Here is a 26,678-nt window from a genome sequence, read left to right on the forward strand (position 1 = left end):
ATACAAATTCGCTCTGCTCGTTAGTTGTTTAACTACCTAAATCAATAGTGTGTTTCTCAATGCTACAAAAACAGTACTTTTCAGTATTTTTTCTACTATTGATCCCTTTACGATCCTTAGATTTTTCATTGAACCTGTTAGTGAAAGCTAGCGGTGGTAATCCTTCTTGGACACCGTCTTGGGAAAAACATCTTAAAAGGTCTCTTCTTCTTTCTTGACGGATTTTTATCAAATCATCAGCAGGATTGAGGGTTTGATTTTCTTCATAATTGAAATCATTTCATACCATACGGAAACGGTAGACAATGGCAATCTCCATTGTAATTACAACCGACACGACGAACGATTATAACACTCGAGATAAATGTGTACTTCCCACCCACCGCCATCATCATCGCCTTCATTACATGGCCAAACGTTCTGTTTCAATTAGAACAATTTTCCATTCACAGTACACACACTTTACTCGGAGTACTGGCGCACGCGTCGCACAATTAACGTTTATGACTCTGCGTGCCGTACCTACTTAGTTTGAGAGCTGCCATGCAACGGATATCTTGCCAGGAGACTACAAAGAAATTCCATTGTGCTTCCCTGGACAGATTCTGCAACGCGTGCGATGGAGAAGTCTTTGATCACAAATACGTGTCATAGCTATTATACAACACATTAGACGCGTTCGACGGCGCAGTCTACAAAGCCATTCTTTATTGTCCTGACAGTGTAGCGATTGAGGGAGATTTTTCAAGAGCACATTCTGCAGTAATGAGATCAACTGATTTAAAATACAACGTGATTTCATTTGAACATTTGTTTTAGAAAAGAAATAGTCGATCAGAGTTGAGGGAAAGATAGGGTTTATAGACATTACGTTAATCTAAATACATTGAATACTTATAGTGGCAATAAAAAAAATGCAAGGATTTTTATTGATTATTGATAATTTTCTCCGACATTCGTTCCAATGTTTCAACATTGCATATTTTATGTAATACACCGGTACTATACCAGGGAGCATCAAAATAATTTAAAAAAATTGATTTTGAATCCTCTGCAGAACTTTCTTTCTGGTATTACAACAGCTAGTCCTATAAGTACAGCATACAACATGGTTGGCCTGAAAATTTGTTTGTAGATCAAAAGCTTGTTCTGAAGACAAAGTTTCGCTTTTCCGTGGATACAGACATTTTATATATTTGTTACATTTGGCTTGACATCGCTTAGGTAAGTCAGATGTGGAAATATTATACAATATTAGTCCCTTGAAACCGGAAGTTTTTCAGACTCTAAGTTCTGATAATTAATCTGAAGTGTACGATTTCACAGATAACTTTGGATTATTCTAACAGTGCATGTTGGAAAATAGACGTTTTTCAATTTCACAAGCAAACCTTCACAACTAACATAGTCCAATGTTTATTATATGTCTAGGAGGGCAAAATAGACAAAGAAAGAATCCGAGAATTGAATTTTCGAGCCATCTTCACCCGATTGTCAAATTTTGCAAATTCGTCACACAATCCATCAATCAATACAATACTCACGTCGATGACAGCTGCATGAACAGATCCTTATTTTTGTCGATGGTCATCTCGAACTGTAGCATTTCGTTGTTGGGCGCCAGGATCCACTTGTTGTGTTGTAGCAAGGCGTTCGGTGCCGTAGATTCGTATGCTCCGGCCAGGGCATCGGTGTGTATTAGCGAGGGCATTCCGCACGCTTTCTTGACCTGCGAAGGAAGAAATGAAACCAAATTGAAATGAATTGCAGTAGGTAGCCATGTTATGTGTTCGCTCCGGGGTGATTTATGCTCCTAGTGATGGGGATGAAGCCAAAAATAGACGTAAACCACGAGACGAGCATCTCTTTCTCCGCCAAGGTCGTCTTATCAGTCGACCGTGCGAAGCTGTGAATGAGCGATTTTAAATTGAAACTGACAACCTAAATTGGGCATTATTTCCCGAAGGATGACGTTGGTTACCGGTATCAAGCTTCCAGCTGTTTTTCAACTACTAACGCCCTTCGTTGATGATTTAATGGTTTATTTAGAGGTTGATGGGATAGATGTGCGAGTGAAATTCATAAATTTCAATGAAAACATCATTGACAAATGCAGAAACCGGGTGAAATTGCAACAACGAGAGACGCGTTCAAGCAGTGATCTAGTGTAATTTCTGAACTAATGTATGTAGAACGTTCCGAATGAATTATGGCATCAATCCCGGTGCAGTGGCTCAATTGCAAGCGTTTCATTAGCCGTTGTTGATCAGCATGTGCGCTTGTCCAGTAGGTACTGATTTGAATTCTATTAGGCGAAACGTAGCTACGTGTTCAGCATAGAAAAATTGAGATTAATGGTAGAACGAACTGACAGTGAATCGGTGTCAAATCAATTCAGAATGGGTTCAGCAATTTCATGCATGGATGATTGAAATGAAGGTTTCAAAACCATGATGCTCAATATTGAAATTGATATGTTTTCAACAGGGCAAGATGCAAGTAAAACTTTAGTATGACCCAATACGATCTCAGGTGAGATTTTAGATGTTTTTTAAGGCGTTGATTAAATAATTGAGTATTCATTTACAGGACCCTTCTTCTTCTTGACATTACGTCCTCACTGGGGCAGAGCCTGCTTCACAGCTTCAATGTCTTCAATGATCCCTTCCACAGCTATTATTAACTGAGAGCTTTCTTAGCCAAAGTTGTCATTTTCGCATTCGTAATTTCGTATGGCAGGTTCGATGATACTCTATGTCCAGGGAAGTCAAGGAAATTTCCGTTTCGAAAAGATCCTGAATCGACCAGGAATCGAACCCAGATATCTTCAGTATGACATTGGACACGTATCTCTAATTTATCAAAAATTTCATATTTTTATGGGGATGACCAATTCCGTATGTAGATGTTCCACATGACGACGTATCGCATATAGATGTTTGGCATAATAAAAGTTTCGCGTAAAACAAATTTTCACAAGAAAATGTATTTTTAAGAAGGCAAGCAAAGGATTTTTTTTTGTGCAGGAGAATTTTTAGTCCTATTCAAGATTACTGACGTAAGCAGTTTGGTAAGCATTGGAGAGGTTAAGAATATTAATAACAGGAAACCACTCAAATTCCGCTAAAAAGATAAATATTTCCACCTTAAATTCTGCTTCAAAATAAATAAAAATGAACACAGGAAGAAACAACTATTCATTGAAAATTCATGACCTGAAGAATAGTCAGGATAGTTTAACTTGAGCAATTACTGAATCTTACGGACTCCTTTTCAAGATCATCTTTCAACTTTGAGATGGGCTAATCTCAGTAAGAATTTCATTCCAATAGAACTTAAAGCCAAGTAAGATAACCAAAAAGAATCTTTTGAAATCACCTGGGATTTTTAAGACCTCTAAAATACGAAAACAATATGCTCTCTGTACCGATGTAGAGAAATTAAACAATTAGAGCTTAGAGGGGCCCAGATAGCCGTAGCGGTAAACGCGCAGCTATTCAGCAAGACCAAGCTGAGGGTCGTGGGTTCAAATCCCACCGGTCGAGGATCTTTTCGGGTTGGAAATTTTCTCGATTCCCAGGGCATAGAGTATCTTCGTACCTGACACACGATATACGCATGCAAAAATGGTCATTGGCATAGTAAGCTCTCAGTTAATAACTGTGGAAGTGCTCATAAGAACACTAAGCTGAGAAGCAGGCTCTGTCCCAGAGGGGACGTAACGCCAGAAAAGAAGAAGAAGCTTAGAGTAATTCATACAACTAATGAGAGGGATGGGGCTGCGATTGCGTATGCTGACGCGATAACAATTGGGCAACCAATCCAACCAACCTTTTAACCTTCCAGTCGTCGCGCGGTTTGCCACCGTCAGAACCACCACGCTGCTGTTGTGAGCGAAAAGCGAGGTTTTTTCAACAGTGTTGTACACAATACAACAGCGCGACGACTGAAGTGTCAAACAGATATTGAATACGATGGTAGGTCATTTGGCATAAAGTCGTTTGGCATAATGGTCATTTGGCATAAAGTCGTTTGGCATAATGGTCGTTTGGCATAATAGTCGTTTGGCATAATGAGTCTGAAAACAAGAATTCCTAAATTTTTCGTTTTTACGTTTCTATTGAATCAAAATGACACTTTATTTAACAATCATTCACTCTTGAATAAATTCGAGCATATAAGGAAAGTTATTGCCAAGAGTATTTTATTTTTTATCCAGAAATTATCCTCCTTTAAATGTTAATTCCTCTTATGAGTTTCGGTATTGGAACAAATTTTTGCACTGAAGATTTTTATATATTTAGCACAAATTTACCCTTCTTTGAATTGTTTTTATTTTTCTAAATATTATGTTACCATAATTATAGGTATGAAAACTATTGATTTAAATTTCAATAAATTTCTCCTTCTTTTATGTGTAGGCTGTTCTTTGGAGCTATATTTTTTTTTGTTTCCAACTGACAAAAGGGCGGCAATCGATAACATTGATCTGCTCAAATTATCAGCGAAAAGAGAAATCGATTACTGCAGTTACTTCGATGGGTTTTGCTATTTTTCCTCGAACGCCAGTTCCCCGAATATCATGTTTCCCCGACTAGCCCACTTCCCCGAAAAGTTTTTAGCACTCATAATTGTCGTAACTTTATACATTTCAGGGTGGTGAACGAACTGACCATCTAATATGCATCCTTCTTTATTTAATTGGCGGTTCTTTCGAGTTTTACCGTCTTCAGCATTTTGCCAACATGTGTATAGCCGAGAATGACAGAATACTTCCTTCTTTTGACTGTTCATCATTTTCTCGTCGCCACTTTTCGGGGAAACCAGTCAATTGGGGAGAAGGCATTCGGGGAAAAGTAGCTTGTTGTTGTTGTTATTTGAGAGGGACTTTAACCCGAAGGTCATTCGTCCCTTACAGCGGGAAAAGTAGCACAATCACTTCGATGATTCTGAACGCACTTTTTTATGTCTTTTCGTTTTATTATGCCGCAATAATTTTTGGCGTCCATTCTTCTATTGGTTTAATTATAAATTTTGCCTTCTTTTAAAAATAGGCTGTTCTTTATATTTATACTGTTTTAAATTATATTATTTAGTGAAGCTAAATGTTAACCCTTTTTTATGTTTTGCTGTTTTATCAATTCTTGCCAGATGTGTTGTTAGAATAATAATAACTTTAAAACCTGCCAATACTCAACATATACTTTTTTTTGGGGCAAACGTGTGATCTCCTCCCGAGATATGCTGGAAGAAATATTATATCAAATTTTCCCTTCTCTCGATAATAGACGATATTTTTGATGTACACTTCCAAAATTAGAATTTTTATTGAACCGTTGAAAAGTTTTGCCACAAATATTTTCTTTTAAAGATGTGTTGTTTATTTGAGCTATGCTGTGAAAAGATGTTTTTTGCGTTAGAGCTCTCGTATATAGGCTATTTTTGCATTAAGTCGCATATATAGATCTTTGGATTAGAGCTTTTGATATTTTGCAAAAAAAAAATCATTCTTTTATCATGTAATTTTCATCGAGTGTTACGTCCAAACTGGGACAGAGCTTGATCTGCAGCGAAATATTCTTTGTGCGTTCCCTTGATGAATAATTGCGAACTTTCTTTGCCAATTTACTGTTTTCAAATATGTATATCGCAACAAGCTCAAAGATACTCTGTGTTCTGAGATGTAGAGACCCGTCACGAGTTTTATTTAGTAATGCTCTCTAATGTCACAACAATTTTTGAAATTTTTAGCTTGGAAAACAAACACCACGCTTGTTTAGAACCTACCAAAATGTTTTGCTGTGGGCTCGGTGGTGTTGATCTCAGTAAAAGCTTAGAAATGCCGATATTTATTTTAAGTCAATCATTATGCCAAACGACCATTATGCCAAACGGCCATTATGCCAAACGACCATTATGCCAAACGACTTTATGCCAAACGGCCATTATGCCAAACGACCTTATGCCAAACGACTTTATGCCAAACGGGGTACAATCATTGGATACAGCCACATTTTACAACCATCAGAGCACTAACTACTTTGCTACTTATTCTTCTTTTCAAATACTCGACAAAGACCTTATCAGTAACCCATAATTTTTTACCAGGAAACTATCAGGATTACGTTTCGAATAAAAATATTTTTCTTGATGAAGAATCGCAAATAACTTTTGAAAATGGCCTATTTCAATATTTAAATAATATTTTTTGCATTAAACTCGATATAATTCGAAAATGACAACCTCTAGAGAAATTATCCATATAATCATTATGGTTCGAAATCATTTCAAGATTTTTTGTATCATCAGAACGTACTAATTTTGACAAAAAAAAATCAAAATTTGGGAAATCGGCCAATAGTTGTTCTTACAAAAAAAAAAATTACTAAAAATTTCTCCATCATGAAACTTTGTCCGAAACATCTGTTTGATATCAAGATTCTATGGTGGAAATTTAAAAATATTGAAAATGGGGTTTTTGTGAAATTTAAAATTCAAGTTTTATTTTTGATTTTTTTTTTTATGAAAATAAATAAATTATTTTTTCAGTGTATATTTTTTTCTTATAGTCCAAACGGTTCACTATAACTGCTCCATAGAAAATTTTTCTATAAAATAAACAGTTTCGGAGTTAAAATTTTTCAAATAAGTTGCATGCAAAAATGTTCAGGCCATTTTCAAAAGTTATTCTTGAGTCAAAATGATCAATTTTTCCATGGAAAACACTCATTCTATCATACCAAAAACATGTGCAATATTTAATCCAAATCGAAGACTATCGAGCACGAATATTATTTTTATCGACTCATTCTGGATGGAATTCGCCAAGACTCTTACTTCGAAGATTGAGCGTTGAAATCGGGGTCAGGCAGAAGCGTTGAATTTTTTTAAACTTCAAATTAAAACATGCAACGTGGAAGTCAAGAGCTGTTTCTTTGAGATTGAAGAGTAGTGCAAATTTAAGAGCAGAACTATTGATATTATCGTGCTTATTTGTTACCGTGTAATGGAATTGGATGGCATAGGGTTTCAATCTACTTCGTCGCATGCGCTAACATTCGTCATATCACAATTAAAATGTTCAACTTCGGCGGATATTTAAACATACAACATTGATTCATTTTCTAATTGTTGTATTGTGAAAGCTATTATGGTTACTCCACTTGCACACCAAAAATGCAATAAAACTACTGTATTTTGATAAATAACTTCAGTTCACCTTCCACTTTTCCATCGAAATCGCATGGATGAAGACGTACCGAGCGAAATCTTATTAGCGTTAGACGGAGCAACACCCCATTACGATTCAAATTTCTTATCGCTCCCACACACATTACTTCTCCGGGCATTTATTTACACTATGACAAACATTCGTACATCTTTACTGAAGGAATTCATTCTAAGCACACGCCGTAAAACTTGTGCCCGCATATAATTGAGACCGCAAACAAAGTTTTTCATCCGTCCGTTCGGCGTAGAAAACGGTATTCTTGGTTGTGATTGTTTTCGCTGTAATTGTGCTTATATGTTTGGGCTGTGTTATGGTAGAGCCAATGTTCTTTAAGGTGAATCCACATATTTAATCATGATTTGCGAATGAAGAGGGATGCCCCAAGATTTAAATTATTTATTCTAATGTTGAAGTGCTATATCACTCACAGGAACCGTTAGTTATGAGACGAATGAAAACTGATTACGACCAAATTAAAAGTTGATACGACGGATAAAGGCAACTGAATTGATAATTTCATTGTATTATTTACAATAAACGATCAAGATTTATCAAAATCTTATTTGGACATCGGTATGTATCAGCATCATTCACTGCAAAACTAGGAGAATTACAGGTTGTAACTTTTCAAAGCCTAATATGATGGTAATTAGCGCAACACCATATTATGGTTTCATTTATTACATTAAAAGGCATTCAACGACTAACCACTTCTAAATAAATAATTTTATCCTTGAGATACATGGAAAAGATATTTTTTGAGCTACAAAATATTTCGAAAGATCATTCAATATGCCCGTAGTTTTAAGGTGATTATAAAACGAAGCCAAACTTTGAATTTTCAAGTGCACAAGACGAGAGTATCTGACAACAGTTCTCGTTGAAAACCAATCAACTTGCTTGCTTGCTGGTGGTGACCAATTGGATAGATTTTAAACGCGGAGCGCTGTTTGGTTCTTATGTCTTGTGCTCTTGAAAATTTGAACTGTGGCTTCGTTCTATCATCACCTTAACGACCTTCGTTCCAGACTGTTTTACAATAAACACTAACAATTTTTTTGTAGCTTGATCGAAATAACACGTTTTTTAATGTTATTGCGCTTCAATATCGTGATTTTGATATTATAAATGATTAGAAAATATTTCAATCTGTACACGGCAACGTGGATCTACTCAAACCTGAGTTGTTTCAACGCAAAACCGTAGTTGAGCCCAATAATCCAAATTTGGCTAAATTCCCATTAGGTACTTACCCTTTGAAGCCATAAGAAAAATTTACTGAAATTTGGTTTGATTCAACGTAAAATTGAGTTCACTCAATCCAAGCTGGCTTATTGGGCCAAAGTACCCCCATTGCTATAATTGATATTCCACAAATCCTGAATAATCTCTCAATATTTGGAAGTTTTTTTTTTGAAAACTGTGAAAAGGATTGATTGTGAAGTCCTACACTTTAAAGAATTCTTGCATGAAACAGAGTCTGTTTTAAAATCGTTATTTTATGAAACCAATGAAATTTATGTCGGTGTTTAGTCTTGTTATTTATTATGGATCTTTACATTCGTTGTGATCTCACTTTTTTCGATAAAAGCATGGAGCATCATCTGCTGCTTCAAATTCAAAAGTTTACTTCTTCTTCTGCTTCTTGAGTCCCCACTGTGATAAAGCTTGCTTCTGAGTTTAGTGTTCTATAAGCACTTCCATAGGTAAAATCTGAGAGCTTTCTTTGTCAAAGCTCTCCTTTTTGTGACAAGTGCGATCATACGATATGTCTAGGCTAAGGAAGACCCTCGAAATTTTTCATTGACCATCAATTTGCTCTCAATTTGGGTGGTACAACCACAAAGTAACAATCCCTGCTATTTACACTTCCTATTATAATACCAACTGAAACCAAGAATAAATAAACCTTGAATGAATTTGGCTTCCGTCCTTCGAATGGCATTCCTCTTTGAGTCCATTGGTTGTACTCTGATTATGTTGTTTTGTTGTTGTACCATTTCCAATAATAACATAGTACTAAACACATAATGTTTGCCTAAATGATTCGACCCCCTTCAAATAATACTGTGGCCCCATCCTTTCCAGCCAATCCGGGTGGCATGGTCAACACCGAAACCAAATCAGTCCCCCAGTTGAAGCTAGACCTGGTTTTGTTTGACAAATGTATTAGAGCCTTGCAATGTGAGTTCGTAAAAATCGAACAAGTTTCTTTGAAACCCTCCAAAGCAGCTTCCAGGTTAGTCAGAATGTCACCAACAAGCATGTAAGAAGCGAAGCCGAGAGGAGCGCGAGAAAACGCCAATCGGTGCCGCGGTCAGTATCACTTAATCCTCAGCTCCAAAGTCAATAAGCTCGTTAAATTAAAAGGCTTGGAGAGGTTGGACTGCGAAGAAGATGACGAAACCGATGCAAGTTGATCGATACACAAGGTTCGCTTTGGGATGGGAATACGATCGCGATTGCAAATTTTGGCACAGAAGTTTGGATGGGTTGGTGGGGAACAAACGAGGAAGTTGGCCGGACGATTTGGAACTGTGCAAGGAACGCGTAAGGTGATACTTGCAGAGCTCGAACTGTAGAGAATGGAAGAGGACGAGGTAGCGAGCAGAAACTCGTGGAAAGCGATAAGAGGGAAGACAATAAATTATATGAGGCCCAGAACGAAGACGGAAAAGTAGAGTGGGAGAAGAAAAGGGCGAAAAAACTGCAACAAAAAGGAATGTATTTCTGATTCAAAAAAATTCCAGCAAAACTGGTTTTATGTGTGTTTTATTACTTGGAGACCGCGAGCCGCACTTAACGAGGAAATTGAATCCGTTTCGCAGTTTCGTCCATCCGAGGGGATATCAGGAGAAGAAGCCTTTAGAATATTCTGAACCTTTAAATGTCTAGGTAACTGCTCTTAGGCTACTAACGCAAATAAAGTTATACACTCATGCACTGCCCTTCAAGGGTTAGAAGTACCTATAGCATTCTTAATGGGAAGTGCTTCGTGCTCATATGATGAAGTTCGTCGTTTGTTCTCACAACTCTGGCTGTGAGCAAATCTTGCATTTGTGAAAGATCGAGACAATCAGACGCGCTCCAAGACGGATTGAGGCAAGCCTGGAACTTGGAGAAAAGAGCAAACCAAAGAGACCAAGACGATCTTCGCCAGCACCGGGCAAGTGGTCGGAGGTGGATCTCCTTTGATCATCTATGGCTGTGTGGTTTAAGGTGTGAGGAATACCACGGGGGAACGTGTAACCAGTTTCTTTGGGCCACATGCGCATGATGCGGGGAGCTCTCCATGTGCTGACAGAGCCAGAAGCCCTCGGAGAAGAACGCTTCATGCTTGCACAGGAATGCTATTCTATGTAAATTCCACCAGTTCCAGCTTTTCTTGCTCTTCGCTGCAACTGACGCCTTCGTTTCAATTGGAAAGCGAGAAGGAAAAGCACATTAACATGGTGAAGAATTTGGACGGTGCTCCCCAGACAGTTATTAATAAAGAGAATCTAACAGATCCATGCTCACCAGTCGTTTTCTTAACTGCATGTGCTCAAAGTTCAAATAAATATCATAGGGTTTGTTTTGATGTTACGTCCTTTTAATTGTATAGGCTTGCAATTTGTTTTTGTAAATATTATTTACTTCTTGGTGACTTATCAAATAAAAGATCAAAAATATTTCACATCGTGTTTCACAACGTTTTCGCAAAATTAAACCAAAGATGATAAATGATAAAATATATCATAGAGAAAAAAATGTTGCGAAGCATTCAATAAGAACTTTCCTCAGTGTTATGTAGCAATCTTATACATACAGGATTATGTGTATGTTGTGCTCAGCGTTCTGCATGAGAATCTAAACTTGGATTCTTCAAAAACAATCCCTTTCAGGATTTTGTGAGAAAGATGTCGATTATTTTATAACAATCCTGCTAAGAATTCAGTCAGATGCCTGCAAATGATTGAATCCTTAACTGTAAGTTAAATTTAAAATCCGGTGCAGAATTTTTTTGAGTGTTGTATCTAGAATTTTGATCAGAATAAGTTCCCTACATGAAAAGTGTAAAAATGTTGATTGGGATTTTTAAAGAATGCTTCTGAAAATTCTGTGAAAACTAGTCATTTTGAGAATGTTGTCACAAATTCGGTAATAATTCTGGTTAAACTAGATCAATCGACGGATGATCACAGATTTGATGGAGATTTTTTCCTGACCATAACAGTATGGGGAGCACCGTGCAATATTGGAAGGTTCTGCCTTCCATCACTTCATCAAATTGGTGTAGAAAGAGAAAACGATTCTTTCAATAAAACAATTCAGATAATTCCCCCTATTAAGAAAGCATTAGAAGAAACAAAATGATTGACCTTAAACATTTGACTTTCTTCCACTGGTCCAGCTGAGAAATGCTCACGGCATGGCCACTGATAACGATCGCGCTTCGTCGTCTGCTGGGCCTCACAGCGAGACTTGATGACTAAACAACTGCCGTGAGGTGAAGCTGTTTCTAGCCAATACGCGAGACATGGGAGACGCCTGTTCCACAGTGGTCGAGATTTGAAAAATCATGGCATAAATTTCTCATTCTCGAAGTTTTACTATTTTAAGCCATAAAAAGTGGTTTAAATTAGGTACATAACGCAAACCAGACACGATTGATCTTGATTTCGTCGAGCACCCAGAAAGAGCATGCAACAGTATCAAAAGACCTCAGGCTCACGCTTCTTAAAGGCTCCGAAGTAAAAAAAAACTAATTGTTATGCAATAAGAATATTTTCTAATCGAATTAATTTCTATTTTCGAAGCGCATTTGAGCAAGATATCTCCACGGGAAATAGCAGGGAGCGATTTGTATGATATAAAGAAGTTGTCTCAAATTATTTGACATACTTTAGAGTTATATGTTGATTCTAATAACTTTAACGATACTTGGAAATAAATTTGTACCCGGGAATACTGAATCCAGATAAGAATGAGTAATCCACCAAAAAGTAGACTGAAACTGAAATTTGCACGGGTGTTGTTGAAGATGAAATAGCCAAACCTCGAATTTTCAAGAGCACAAATGAAGAGAACCTGATGTTGTAAATGAACGTTTAACTTAGTTTTTCGACTTAAAACTGATAACAAATTGGATTTTTGCCACCTTTTCGAAACACTGGACTTCTGTGCGAGGCGAGTGACTGATTTTACGGCGGAGCCAAAATTCTTTCGACTGATCATAATTTGTTAACAAGATGCTCTATGGGAGTCGCACTCGTAATTGAATGCTCACTCGCGTTGCCATCGTCAAGTGTTAAGTGATTTTAAATTGCTGCTAGACGCATGATTCTTGTTTTGTTCTATTGCTCACCATATCCAATCGGGTGTGATCCCACGTTGCTAACAAAAAAACATTAGTATTGAAATGGACAATTATTGAGCAGACAAGAGTGAAACAGTAATTATCTACGGCACGACGACCGTTTAATGAAGCAATTAGAATTGACCGTGGTTTCAGACATGGTTTGCGTCATGCAGATCGTATCAATTGAGTAGAATTTGAACACGCAGACGTTTGGATTTCGATTCTTGCTTCGTTCTCGTGAAAATCCGAGAACCAGAGCCGTACTTGGAAGGGGAACACAATTCTCAATAATAGCAGTGCTCCACTTAATTGATCCTCCTCGATAATGTTATTAGCGCTAATGGAATGGAAATTGGGTTTTTTTCTTCGCACCAGTTTCTTTTTGCTTCAAATCGCCTATGAGTTCCATGCGCGATAATCCATTCATAAATTTTAAGAGCCTGGTGTCCGGACAAGGACAACAGTGAGAAAGTTGTTTTTCTCCATCCTGAAAAAAAAAACAGAAGAAATTGCTTTGACGCCACTTGAAAGTGTGTCTGAGTAAGCGGTGTCCTGTCGACGACAAGGCGATAGCAAAAAGAAAATTATGCTTACATAGATCTATCGCCGGGATATTCAGTGATCTCTAGTACCTTTTATACAGCATCGTCGACTGAGCCTCTCTCTCTGGGGATGGTTCGGCCGCTAGCTGCTGTACCGAGAACCCGATTGATGGGAATTTAAAAATAATGATGCAGCAGCTTTACCATGCCATACCTTCTTGCGATGATGCTCGATGTAATCATAGCGATTTGAAAGCATTGGGGTGTATCCTACCGATCTGTGGCCGAATAAAGGTATAAGCAATATATTCTTACTTCAAACAAAACGATAAATAAAACTGAAACAATCGCAAAGCGTACACGTTAGAGGGTAAAGGCGGAACCATCGAAATGTGGTCGATAAAAGTGCAAGATCATGACGGCGCATTTTCTGGATTTGACTATATCTACATAAACCGATGGTTTGCCCTTCGTCCGGTTTGCCATACTGAGTGAAAAAAGGCATTTGGGATCATGCACAAATTATGTCACGCTCCAAGGGGGGGGGAGGTGTCGAGCCAAGCGTGACAAGCCTTACAAAATTTTCGGAGGACTCATACAAAAAGTGTGACAAAGGGGGGGGAGGGGGTCTAAAAAGTTGAAATTTGGCGTGACATAATTTGTGTACCATCCCTCACTTCTGGTATGTCTAGTTAAGATGGTTTCGGATTCCGGAGGTGAATTGCTTTTCACTAGTGAGGTGAGAATTTGGGATATCTTTAGTACGTGTTTGCGGAACGTACTTTACCTATGTTACAGCCTGAAAACTAGCTTCGATATTAACTTCGTGAAAAACATATTTTTTGTCTGATACATGTAATACAGTTAATTTGACTTGAAAAGGAACCTTCTTGAATGATTTTTTGACTTTTTTCGTCTCAATTTTAGAGCTTTAAGAAACTTATGTAAATATATCTGACAAATTTTGAAAGAACAAGTCCTCAAATTCATTGAGAAAATTTTACTGGAGGTCAAAAAATTTGTTACTTGTTTGTACTTTGTTTCACTAAAATTTATCTATGAATTTTGTAAAAATTCTGTCGATACCATTTTTTTAATTGCATCGAAAATTATATGCAACAATTTCTCCATAAATTGATTTAGATGGGAAATATAAATCCACTTAAAACGATTACCCAGGAACTTCGTTAAATATCTTTCTTGCATTAAAAATTTCCCAAAAAACGTCACACGAGACCCCTTTTATTCTTTTCCATACAAAAAAGTTGATGATATTTTTTTCTAATAATATTTCATAGAATACATGCATTCATTTCTCCGGCCAAGTAAACAAACAAACAAACAAACAAGCAAACCAGCTTTCGTTTTCTGACTTTATCATTATGAATTTTAACCCCAGACTTAAACATTTCAGATCCAAACGTTACTTCAGCTCCACAAATAATTCTTCTAAGTTTTCCTTAGAACACTTTCAGTATTTGTGACATAATTTTACCAAGAGATGTTTTAATCGATCCTCAAATAATACAGCCAGAGACTTAATTTGAAATTATTTAGTAACTGTGTCAAAAACTTCATCAACAGTTTTGTAAGATATCTTGGGTCCTCTCCAGGATTGTTATTTTTTGTTAGAAACTGTTGGAATGTAAAATTAAAATAAAAAACAACTAACTACTGTTATAGCTAGCAACAACAAATAACTGTTAGAAAATTCAGTAGGTTTGATGAGTACCCAAGCAGCACAGTTTGTTTCAACTCAAGAATAAAATAATCTCTTGAAACTAATCCAAGTTGTCAATGGTTGAAAATATGACTTTCAATTGCACTGAACAGCAACGCAAAAAGTGCAAGAGGTGGAGTCTGTGTGCAACACATTTAAGTTATATCGAAATTGCTTATTTGTGGCAAAATACTTGAGAGAAAAAAAATGAAAACAAAAATATGAACGAGAACCAAACTTCCGACCTCAAGATCACCAAACTTCTCCTCTACTCACTACTCCACCAGCTCTTCGAACAATTGCTTCGCCAATGCACTATAAAAGCGACCACATGGCCCATTAATCAAAGCTTGTTGCTTTTAACTTTACTGCACCCTTCGGAATACAAGTTCATTACTGTCGAAATTAGACCACGACTGAAATAATCTAATTTTTTTGCAAAAACTTCCGCGCAACATATGAGAAACACCATTCAAACAAACAAACTGTTGCTAGACCATGTTTTCGTTGTTAGATGATACGTAAGGTGCAACTCAACCATATTGCAACTCGATTCAAACAAACAAACTTCTAGCTGTCATACACGTAGTTTAGTGCAACTTGGTCGCAACTGGGATGAATCTTCTTGAGTTGTGGGTATGGAAACGAAAATTGAATGCAAGTTGCTGATGCTTTAAATGAAAGTGATTTGAAACATAACATTAAAACCGGCATTTTAGGAGAAGTTTCAAGAGTTTGTTTGAAAAGTTGCTGGAAACATCTTGACAAACTTGACTTCATTGCTATTTGCAAAGGACATTTGCAGCAAATCTTGTCGTTTCAAAAATGTTGAACGTCAAACAAGAAGTGTAATGCATATTCATTGGAACGGAAACGAAACTTTATGAGCCTTGATATTGATATGCAACTGTTGCCGACACTGGCAGCACTGATTATTCAAATACCGATCCTGTTCTCGATACCCCCCAATCGGATTCTGCACACACCAACTGACATCCATCAAAGTATCTCGGGTCATGTAGAGAATGACAGACGTCAATGCGATTAGGTAGACCGAAGTGTAAAACCACAAGTCATGTGCGAACATACGGTGTGAATTATCCTCTCTATTTCTTCAAATTACTATTATTATTTAATTACCACCTTTGGGATTGTGCACAAGTGCGAAACGAATTTATAATTTCTTCCTTGTAAGTTAATCGAGAATTTATTAGAGAAATTAAGCCTACAAAATGAATTAACTTTATATAGGTTAGCGACACCCATAGGTCCGAATAGATCCCTTCAATCGTGATTGCGATATCACTATTCTGAACTGTAAGTTATCAATTGATACCCTGTTACAATTTATTACTATAGAATTATTCTATAGGTATCTAAAGAGCCTCGGAGGAAGACCAGCGTAAGCTAGAAGTTGTTGGGTTAGACCGAAACTAAGAAGACCAGATTGTAAGTGGTAGCATTCAGTTTTCTTTAAAATTTTGCGCCTAATAAATCTTATCCGTAGCTTTAAGAATTCGGCAAACTGAACTACAGTGCGATTCTCTATCGAGGTCCGAAATTCTACCCAACAGCAACCGAACTAGAACCATGTAAGTTACAGATGCTCTTATTGATACGCGATTGAAACCATTTTTGAAAAGCATCTCTTTGGAAGATGTTTCGTGTGCTACTTGGGTACTCGTCTTAGGGTATCTATGATAATGCGGGAAACTTAGATAGTGTGAGACTCACAACATACTAAACGAAAAAACATAATTTTTGTTGATCAATTAAGAAAAACAAATACACAAGTAAAGAGAATTATGTCATACTATTTTCATTGAAAATCGAGTACGTCCAAAGCTTTATATTCAAAAATAAAAAAGCGATGAAATTTTAGCTTATTTAAAATCTCTACAAACAACCATTTTTACAATCATTTTTTGATGAATTATAGTTATAGTAGAACAAATCTCGGTCTCAAATCTCTTAGTGGTAATCACGTTTACCAATCGTGGCCAAGAGGTACGTTGCCCTATTTGCTCAATTCAATAGATACGTTTTTTTGTTTACATATTTTTTTGTATTCCATAAACGTTTGATTTATGTTAAAATCAATGTCTAAACGTTTATGACACATTCCAGCGTAACGCGACACCACGAGGAACCGACTTTCATTATCAAATGAGGCCTGTTCTCGGAAATATGCCTTGTTACGATGTGATTAAACAGCTTTTATATATTGCATATTAAATGTACTTCATGTTGTGACATTTATTTTGAAACTTAACACTGTATATATGGTAACTAGAAGCAGTTGCATTTCGTAACGCGACACCATCGCTGAAATGTACTTTTTCAAAAATCACTCTATAATCGCCTATATCAGCTCTGCTATAATTTTTACAATCCGAGTTTTTTCTAGGCAATCTTTCTTTGTATTGGTAAGAACCAGAGTTTGACTTCAAACTGGAAGGAAATATTGAATAATTGTAGAATTTCAGTGGTTTCATTTTATGAGCGTCGCGCTACGTTTATCTTCCAACAGGGTTCTGCAAATGGTGTCGCGTTAATATGCAAAAACCCTTTTTTATTTTTATTGACAAAATCGGTAGTGTAGTTTTCAGGTTTTGGAAAAATGTGTACCTAGTATTGTTATTTGATTAATACATTCGAAATTCTGCCTCACAGTGAAGTAATTTGATCCGACACTGGTTAAAATTAATTTAATGTTCCTGTGAAACCTTTTGAGGATGTCATGCTTAGTAAAAGCTCAGATGGCGCTTGGGGTCATTTGCCTAAATTCTTTGCAATAATATTTAGATGTTGCTGTGTTTTTTTAAGAATGTTTCCAGTGCAGTGCCCTTCGGATTGCGGAGCGAATAATCTTGAATTTTGACACATAGTAGAGTGATTGAATTTTACTGTGAAATAAAATTATGTAAACCTTTCAACGATGTACTTTGAAAAGTATCCTTTCGGCAAAGTCGACAAGCAAACGTTTATGCTTGTCGGCACTAGCCGAAACTCAATAACACAGTGGAGTTGATGAATTTGATAAATGAGTAAAATTTCTTAAAAAGATTCATCAAAGTATTTTAAGAATATTGTTTCCGAAATTTGTAGAAGACCATAATAGCTTCCTAATGATAGGCCAAACAATCTGTGCAGCTGCTGTACAGTGGGGTAATTGCAGCTTTTATTTGGGTTAAATATTTTAACCGACCCTTTGATTTTTTTTCAAGATGATGGTTCCGTCTACGTTATAGAGGACATTTTGGGGTCTGTGTTAAGAGTTTAGCACGCTATTTCTGAACCAGGAGATTTTAAAAATCGAATTTTTCCTCGCTAAAGATTAGTATTTGGTTTTCGTTTTCATAATCAGATTTTTTTTAAATATTCCATCGGTGAAAGTTTGATTTTTTTTCCACTTTTAAGCTAATCGAATACTGATCTTTAGCGAGAAAAAAATACGATTTTTATAATCGTATGCATGTGTTAAGGATTTTCTAATGGTGGTCTGAAGCATACGGAATTTTGTCGCACAGTGGCCAATAATATTACATATCGTATCCATATAGTCTTTTGAGGATCATGCTTTAGCAAAATTGTTAAGGACGTTTATGGTCTCAAAATAGTGATCTGAATATCATGGAATTCTGTCGCATAGAGGAGTTATTAGATCAGATTACTAGGCGAAACTGTGAATACATTTTAACTCATAAAATTCAATTTCTCAATTTTTCAAGCGATTGATTTAGCTTTCATTGAAAGGAAATAGTTGTACCACCTTTAAGCGTTGACGCCATTCCTCTGAAACCTTCCGCGTTCTTGTGAGAGGTAAATATGATGTTTTTTTTCTTTTTTGCACAAAGCTGATCAAATAGCTCTGATTTTTGGTCTGGTTTTCAGAAGCGACCCAAATCTAATCAGAAAGGTGCCGATCAGTAAAAAGATAGCCTCACACATGTTTGGAACTACTTCAATGATAAACAACCTGGTTCACTGGAAAATTCATAATATCCATAAAAATGATTAATTTATAAAATCATCCTAGGCAGCCGCAATTTCTTGCAAACTCATCAGAGTTCGTTATTATATAACGTAATAGATTATCGGAACTGCCCATGGACATAACTGACCATTACAACTTCCTTTGGAAGATTCGCAAAATTGGTCGTAAAAATCACCCTAAACCGTTTTGTTTTTCAAATACGTCAAAAATCATAATTATAGAACATATATAATTTGTAATACCCGTAGAATTTGAAATGTTCATGTCTAAGGACCACCTTGACCACTGAATTTTATTGCAAAATTAATCAATTTCATTATTGATTCATTATTTATCCATAACAACATAAAGGATGAATGTCAACATAGAAAAATGTCATGACAAGACATCCGTAAGATCTGAAAAAAGCCAAGTACTCCCCAACATGTAAGAGACTATTCCTGCACTAAACGGCACCTGTCTGATAAGATTTGGGTTACTAGCCAACGATTTTATTCACAAATCAGAGCTACTTAATCAGATTTTAGTGAAAAACAAGAAAAAACAGACATACTCACATCTCACAAAAACGGGGCGGGTTTCAGCGGGGGGGTACCAACGCTGGAAGCTAGTATAACTATTCCCTTCTACCAAAAGCCAAAATTTCTAAAAACGGTTGCAGCATTGCTGAGATTAAGCATTTTGAAATATGTAGTTTCATTCTGAAAATTTACGGTTAAAATTGACGTATCGCGACACCATAACTTTGCACCTAGTGTAACTTTTCGAAGAATGGTCCGATTTCAAATCTTTTTTATGGAAACACGTATCTTAATGAGTAGGAAGAGAATCCAAAATATTAGAATTTAAAAAGAATTACTTATTTTACAATTTCAACAATTATGCAATTTTCGTAACGCGACACCATTACAATGTGACTATTTGAAAAAATACGTTTTCAAAAAACCAATAATTCGTTTGAAACAATTAAACCCGCACATAACAATATCATCGAATACCCTTCTAGCTAACGGATAAGACAGTCATATTACACTTGATAAACTATGATACAGGACTTTTGAAAAATGTTGTTAATTGACTCAATTTCACACCAATAAATCCCATCAAGTTTATATAACTTTTCAGGTATGATTTTTAAGGTATTTTCAATCAAATTTACGTTTTTTATACACTTCAACATATTGTCTTTCATGTTATGCATATCTTTGGAAATATTTCAGAGTTTGAAATTTTGATATCTTGGCGTAGATGTGCGTGGAATGTGTCTTATATCAAGCAATATGTTAGGATTAAAACTTTTTCCAAATTATTTTGAATTTAAATTGCAATGCAGAATCCATCTCTTAATTCGCCAACTAACAGAAACGCACCTTTGCTCATTTGTATGAAACGCATTGCTATTATTATATATTTTTTGGCGATTTTGAGCTTCCTCTTCTTTGCTGCTATCGCTCAGGTCGACCGGTCAGCCTTAGTGAAGTAAACCACCACAGTGAACTGACCATCTCAATTAAAGTGCTCCTATTTTGCCAATAAAGTTTGGTTTTTCGCTAAGTATTCGCGTCGTTTTAAGTTTTGGTAATACTCCGTGATTAAACCCCGTTCAGAACACTATATTTTCCAGAAATAATATTTTTTACCAATGTATACAGACTTATAATAATGTTTGTCATGCAAGTTTGAACTTCAAACGCTTTTGTCGATGAATATTTCTATAAATTATGTTATTTTATGACCAAAATCTATAACACTGCGGAATACGTTTTTGTCTCAAGCATCACAATACCGCTATTTACTGAATTAAGGGTTGCTGAGTCCATTGCCGTTTTCAGAAATGTCATGGCACGTCTAGTTTTCGAGATATTGACTGTTGCAAATGCAAAATTTGACTGTTTCAGTCAAATTGCATGCAAGTTTGACAGCTTGTACGGCAATTTATTTGCTTAATTTGTCACAGAATTCAAACTTCATGTATAAAACTATAATTATCAACAAAGTTCATAATATTTTCGATGGTATAATGTTATTTTTTTGGTGGTTCAGAAAAGAATTGCATTTTGCCATATAAGAGAAACGAAGAATTTTATATGAAAACTGCAAGCATGTTGAAAAAAATCGATTTAAATTGTATCTTAATTAAAAGTTCAAGTGATATTTTGCACGTTTGGTAGATTGTATCACAAAAATGATTGATAAATCATACTTCAAATTTCATGTAAACACGTGCTGGAATATTTCGGAGAATGGCATCAGATTCAGCGACTCAAAATCAGATACCACATTTAGAGACACATAATTTGATTCTTGAGACACAAAAAAATGTCATTTTTGTTACGCTGTGTAATTGATTCTATAATTCAAATTCTCCAACTGCGTTGATGCCAAATTGTAGTTTGGTTGTCGGTTTTCATGTGTTTCGGTTATTAAAAATTACCTCTAAACCAGAAAACAGGCTTTCAATTATATTAAAAATGATTGGTCCATTTAAATGAATCGTTATTTGTTTTAGTAAAATTCATCAAAAGGTTGGAATAACCAAACATAAAGTTATTTTCAATCTCCCAATAGGGCGGAGATGTTGTTTTTTTCAAAGATACATTACTAATACTAGTGAACAACGAACTTAGCTGATATCAGCATATATTCTACCAACAATTTAACAGAAGCTCTAGTCATCTACCAGTTATACATCATGTTATACATAGTTATACCATCATGTTTATTCAGGTCTACAAACAGAAAAATTGATTGATCGATTATTTTTTCGATTGCGATTGCAGATGTAAAATTCTACCAGCAATCCCTGATTGAAAGTTCTTCAAAAGCTATCCGAAGGCAAGATTGATTCCGGCAGGCAATAAATATAACTTTTGATAATTACTTTGAAGGTGTTTTTCAGGAGTTTCCCTAATAGTTTCCTTTGAAAAAATCGTCTGAATATTGCGTCGAAAACATCACCAGAAATCTCTACTCAAATTTCTACATTCTTGCAGAATTTTTCAAAGTGTTTTTGATGAGAGCAGGCCGTTAGGCCGAAATAACATTTGACTATTCAAGGTGAAAAATACAAGCTGCTGTTTCAAATGGATTACACATTTATCAATGTTTTTTCTTCTTTTAAACAAAGGCAGTCAAATCTCCATGAGTCGATATCTATAAGGATCATCGACTCATGGCAATATCGATTGGTGGAACAGAAACGCCTATCAAAGCTGTTTGAGGGGATCATCATAGTATCCATGAAATTAAGTTTTTAATGGTACCATGAGTCGATACCGAATCATGAATCATCGGCTCATGGAAGTTTCACTGTAGTTAAATTTCACAGCGGATATTGTGGGCTTCAAGGTAATGGAGATAATCTTGACGAAATACTAACAACACACGGTCTACAAATCCATTCGGCCTTAAGACCCATTAGAGCTATCAATCGTTTTCGATCTAATGACCCTTTCGGCTTAGCGGCATTTCGTGTAGAAACTTAGGACAAAATTCCCTACTTTTATTTAAAAAAAATGCTTATATTCAAACAGTATTAAATTGTGGAATTTAGCCAAATTTTTTTATCATAAATTTCAAAGATGTAATTGCAAAGGTTTTTAGACACCTGTTGTTTTCTGAGGCTTATCAATAAATTGTCTTCAGGGATTCTTTAGATCAGCCATATTTTTTTTTCAATGAAGTCCGTCAGATTTTTCTAAAAACGTAATACAAACTTTTGGAAGAAATATGCACTGGCATAGTTTGATAGGAATTTATGAAGCAATGCATAGGAATTTATGAAGCACATAGAAAATCGTTCCTCAAACGTCACGAGATGTTTTTCCAATTCCAATTTGGTTTAGTCGAGTTCATGAAAAAATAAATCTAAATTATATTTAATATGAACTTTTCATTCATTCAATTTTAAAACGTGCCTTCTTCTCAGTTGGTTCTGTCATTCTTCACCTTATAATAGTTTTTTGAGTTCTAAAGTAGCTTATTTCCAAGTACAGTCGAAGATTGTTATAACGACATTGCAAGGGACCGTCGTAAAAGAGGAAAGTCGTTATAAAGAATAGTTATAACATTTAAATATTTCTCAAGGGACCGAAAAATTTCACTCCAGTGAACTTTTGTTGCTATAAAAGTGTTCGCTACAACAAACTTCGGCTGTACAATTCAATTGTAAAAACTTATAGTATGCATTAAATTTCAAGTTTACGCTTTTTTACTTTTGTAATTTATTTTGTCAAGATTTTACACGTATTTTTTGAGTATATGTGCACAAGGTTATCAAAGTACAGTCAACTTTCCACAACTCTATATTTAAGGAACCATCGAGTTAGGGATGTATCAAGTTGTTGAATACCAAACCATTTTTAATACGGTTCTCTAACTCGATATCGTAATGCAGAATAAGAGGGAGGGAGTGTTGTATTAGTAATTTATAGTATCTGCTATCTCATTAAATTGCATGAATATTTCAATGAATTTTAAATAACCACAAGGATTTCACTAGGAATATCCCCAAAAAAACAGCTTCAGGTTTTCGTTATTAAGAACTTTACTCAACTGCAACGCCAACATGCCTGACAAATGAATCACCAAATGTTGGTTTTCCCTCGCTGATCTAGTCTGAAATTTCGGTGTTCAATGTCGAAAATCATTGACTCCTCTTTTTGCAAGAAAGCACTTTTGCAACAAATGCACAACTCAAACCACTTCTCGATATCGTTCTGTTCTATTCGATTCATGGTACCAAAATTAACACGTTGAACTGCTTGCTTTCCGCCAGTCGAAGCACTTTGCGCTTATTTTGCAGAAATTTAAATAAACGCCGCAGTTCGGAATCGCACACATGTGCACATCTAGCCTATCATCGGGTGGCAGCTTTTAATTATTTGCTTTCAAAATTGCTCGGTGGTAGAAAAATAAGCTCCTTTGTATCGAAAACGCTGATTCGATGTCCCGTCGTCAGCAATCAGAGAGGTCGCGCATCAACCCGATCCGGTCTAGGGGAACTGGTGTAGAATGCACCATCGAGGTCAAATGCATCACTGCAATATCGCAGATAAAAGGTTTTTTAGTCAAATACGAACGTTTCATACGATATCTCTATCAAATTATCGTCTCTCACGAAAACGCTTTTCCCGATTTCCACATAAGAAAATAAAGATGATTTTGGCATCCTTGGAAGTAAATTCGTTCGGAATTGGGGTGGTGCGTTATACCCCGGAATTTTGAAAATCGTTCGTTATGGTTCCATTTCTTTTGAATCCTCAATCAATGACTGGTTTTAGTAATTGCGAGTTTATTTATGCGACTTTACTGTAAACCCAATAACGAATAACGCTTTCGATAAAATGCATTGCTAAAATTGAGTTTTTCCTTAGAGGGGCGCATACCATCCCGTCTTCTCTTATTAGATAAGGGAGTTTGAATAATGCATGTCCAGAATATGCACCTACCTTCAGCTCTAGCTGGGGCCCATTTTCCATTGCGTGCATAATGGCATTAGACAGTTTTCCATCCAGTGCTTTGACCTCGGCTTCGATGCCATCAGCCGAACGAACCGTATTAATCAGCGGTAGAACGGCTTCGGTGAATGTGTACCAATCCTGGTTTAGGATACCGATGTACTGCATCAGACAACCCCTGGGAATGATAATTAGATTGGGTGCAGTCTTTATTAGTCGTGGGCCCGTGCAGATAAACCACACATTATTCAAACTTACCTCATGACATTTTTGCACAATCCGGCACAGGGCTTGGCGTGGTTATGATTGCGTCCCTTACAGCTAGCGCAGTAGTTCATTTTGAGTAGAGCAGCCTTGCAGGACGGCTGTAGATTTTCCGTTCCAAGGCCGTCCAGCTTGTGGAGTACTTCGGCTCCCTCTCTGAGTACCCGCAGCAGCACACTGGCAGCACTGACACTGGCCACCAACGAACTGGAAAGCATCTGAGGAATGTTGCCGAACGGTTTCAGATCATCGTACGTGTGAGTGAGACAATTTTTGTAATCGCTATGGAAATCGACGTCCTTATCGGCATGGACCACCGCATGGTGATACGCCACCGGGAACAGATCCCGGAAGAATTTGTCGGTGACTAGTTCCAGATCGTCGGCGTAGGACGTCGACGTCAGGTGATTCCGGACGGTGCCGTACAGCTCCAGAATCGGGTCCCGCGACAGTGGGGACATCTTTTGGTACACGGTTGCGAACAAATTGAGCGTTTTGTTCTCAGATTGACGGGAGAGCTGCAACAGGTAATCTGTAAGCAATGAGAATCGAGGGAAAAAGGTGATTAGTTAGTATATGATACGGGATGGCAGTTAACAATATTGAGTTTTAAACTAGACTGATCAGGTGTCGAGGATTGTCTCGGATCCAAGCCACCAGTTTTGATTTATCAAGCTTCCCGCATTTGATCAGTTGCCCGACAATAATAATTATTATATTATTTTGAATTATTTTCGATTTTTTGCAACAGTTTTATTAGCTATACAAATTCATAAAGAGCTCTGCGCAAATTCTTCAATAAACTTGAACCTAAGTATCCAGTTTTTGGAATTGGGATTCATGAAATAAGGTGTTTTACCGAGTAAAATTCAAGTAATTTTTGAGCTGCGATGACAATTTCAGGTCAATTGGTTCTGTAGAAGCCGAGAAACAGGCCTCCAAACTTGACTATCTTGTATGGAAGAACAGTCAATATGAAAAAGTACCAAATTATTCTGGACAAGTGCAAGAATGTATTCTGCTTCGTTGATTTGACTACCATTAATCCGAACACTGTTAGATTTGCACCCCGTATATCTGCAACTCGTTTAAATAATAATAGTTCAAACGTCTTTCGCCTCACGCGAGTTAAGCGAAATGGAACATCGTGAAATGTAGAATGAAAACAAAACAGTCAAAGAGGTAAACTTAAAAATGAACCCCGATAGTTTGCATTAGCGAGGGCATACGGTAGAACGAATACAGCAATGACTTATGGAAGTTAAAGAATTGAAATTGCTCCGTATATTCGCAAAATTAAAGGATTTAGACCACATTAAACAGTTAAAGAAGTGAACAGAAAATGAAGTTTAAAAAGTAGAAATGCATTACAATTTGTGTTAATCTGTTACAGTGCATAAATAAGATAAAGTTCACGTTTTCAAGATGATGAGCGTTTAGTAAGATGAACATAGGCTTATCAACTCTTTTTAATAAAATTGGTACTCAAAAGTTTTATTTCACCTTTTCGATTATGATTCAATTGCGTTGCTTCATAAGCAAGAAAGACTCATGCGTCAGTGGTATGGAAATACAAGACTCTTCTTCGTTTCGTTCGCTTTCTGGTTTCAGTGCAGACGCTTTAAGTGCAGGATGGTTAAAACGTTTCATTCGTAGCTTTTGTATCGTAAACGACTGCACAATCGGTTAAGGAAACATTCTTGGGCGATGACGTCACCGCGTACAAGAACCAGTTCAAAGGAACAAGACGCAAGAAAACGCGAAAATGGTACGTTCACACCACTATGGCTGTAGGTTGATTCATGATTCTTGAAGGTTATTAAAATGAAGAAGAACTCCTTCCTTTTTGAAAACTGTATCGGCGTAGGCAGCATAAAATGATTTAACCCCATTTCCGTATGATCGATTTCGGTGAATTGCTCTCCTACATGTGTCCGAAAAATAAAACAACAAGAATCGAATTATCATGCCGAAATTGAACAAACAAACTCAGAGAACATCAGAGTCAGCTTTTTTGCTGATTCCAACCACGTCCGTGCTGACACGAGTGCATTCCGAAGTCAAGCTCCCACACCATGCAACGGGAATGATTCTGAATTGGAATTAAATTGCCTGCCAGGTCGG

At 36.5% G+C, this 26,678-nt stretch overlaps 1 protein-coding gene across 1 annotated transcript in view; it reads right to left on the bottom strand.

Moving 5' to 3' along the window:
* Nucleotides 1–26,678, bottom strand: part of LOC5567811 (division abnormally delayed protein) — a 329,501-nt gene that overhangs the window by 10,961 nt on the left and 291,862 nt on the right. Inside the window, exons 4-6 of the mRNA XM_021839885.1 lie at nucleotides 24,549–25,086; nucleotides 24,282–24,468; nucleotides 1,545–1,729 (exon numbers count right to left, since the gene is read on the bottom strand). Coding sequence (XP_021695577.1) covers nucleotides 1,545–1,729; nucleotides 24,282–24,468; nucleotides 24,549–25,086 — 910 coding nt within the window. The remainder of the gene's footprint in view (nucleotides 1–1,544; nucleotides 1,730–24,281; nucleotides 24,469–24,548; nucleotides 25,087–26,678) is intronic.

The sequence above is a fragment of the Aedes aegypti genome, chromosome 2 (assembly GCF_002204515.2).
Source record: "Aedes aegypti strain LVP_AGWG chromosome 2, AaegL5.0 Primary Assembly, whole genome shotgun sequence".
In the NCBI taxonomy this organism is placed as follows: Eukaryota; Metazoa; Arthropoda; class Insecta; order Diptera; family Culicidae; genus Aedes; species Aedes aegypti.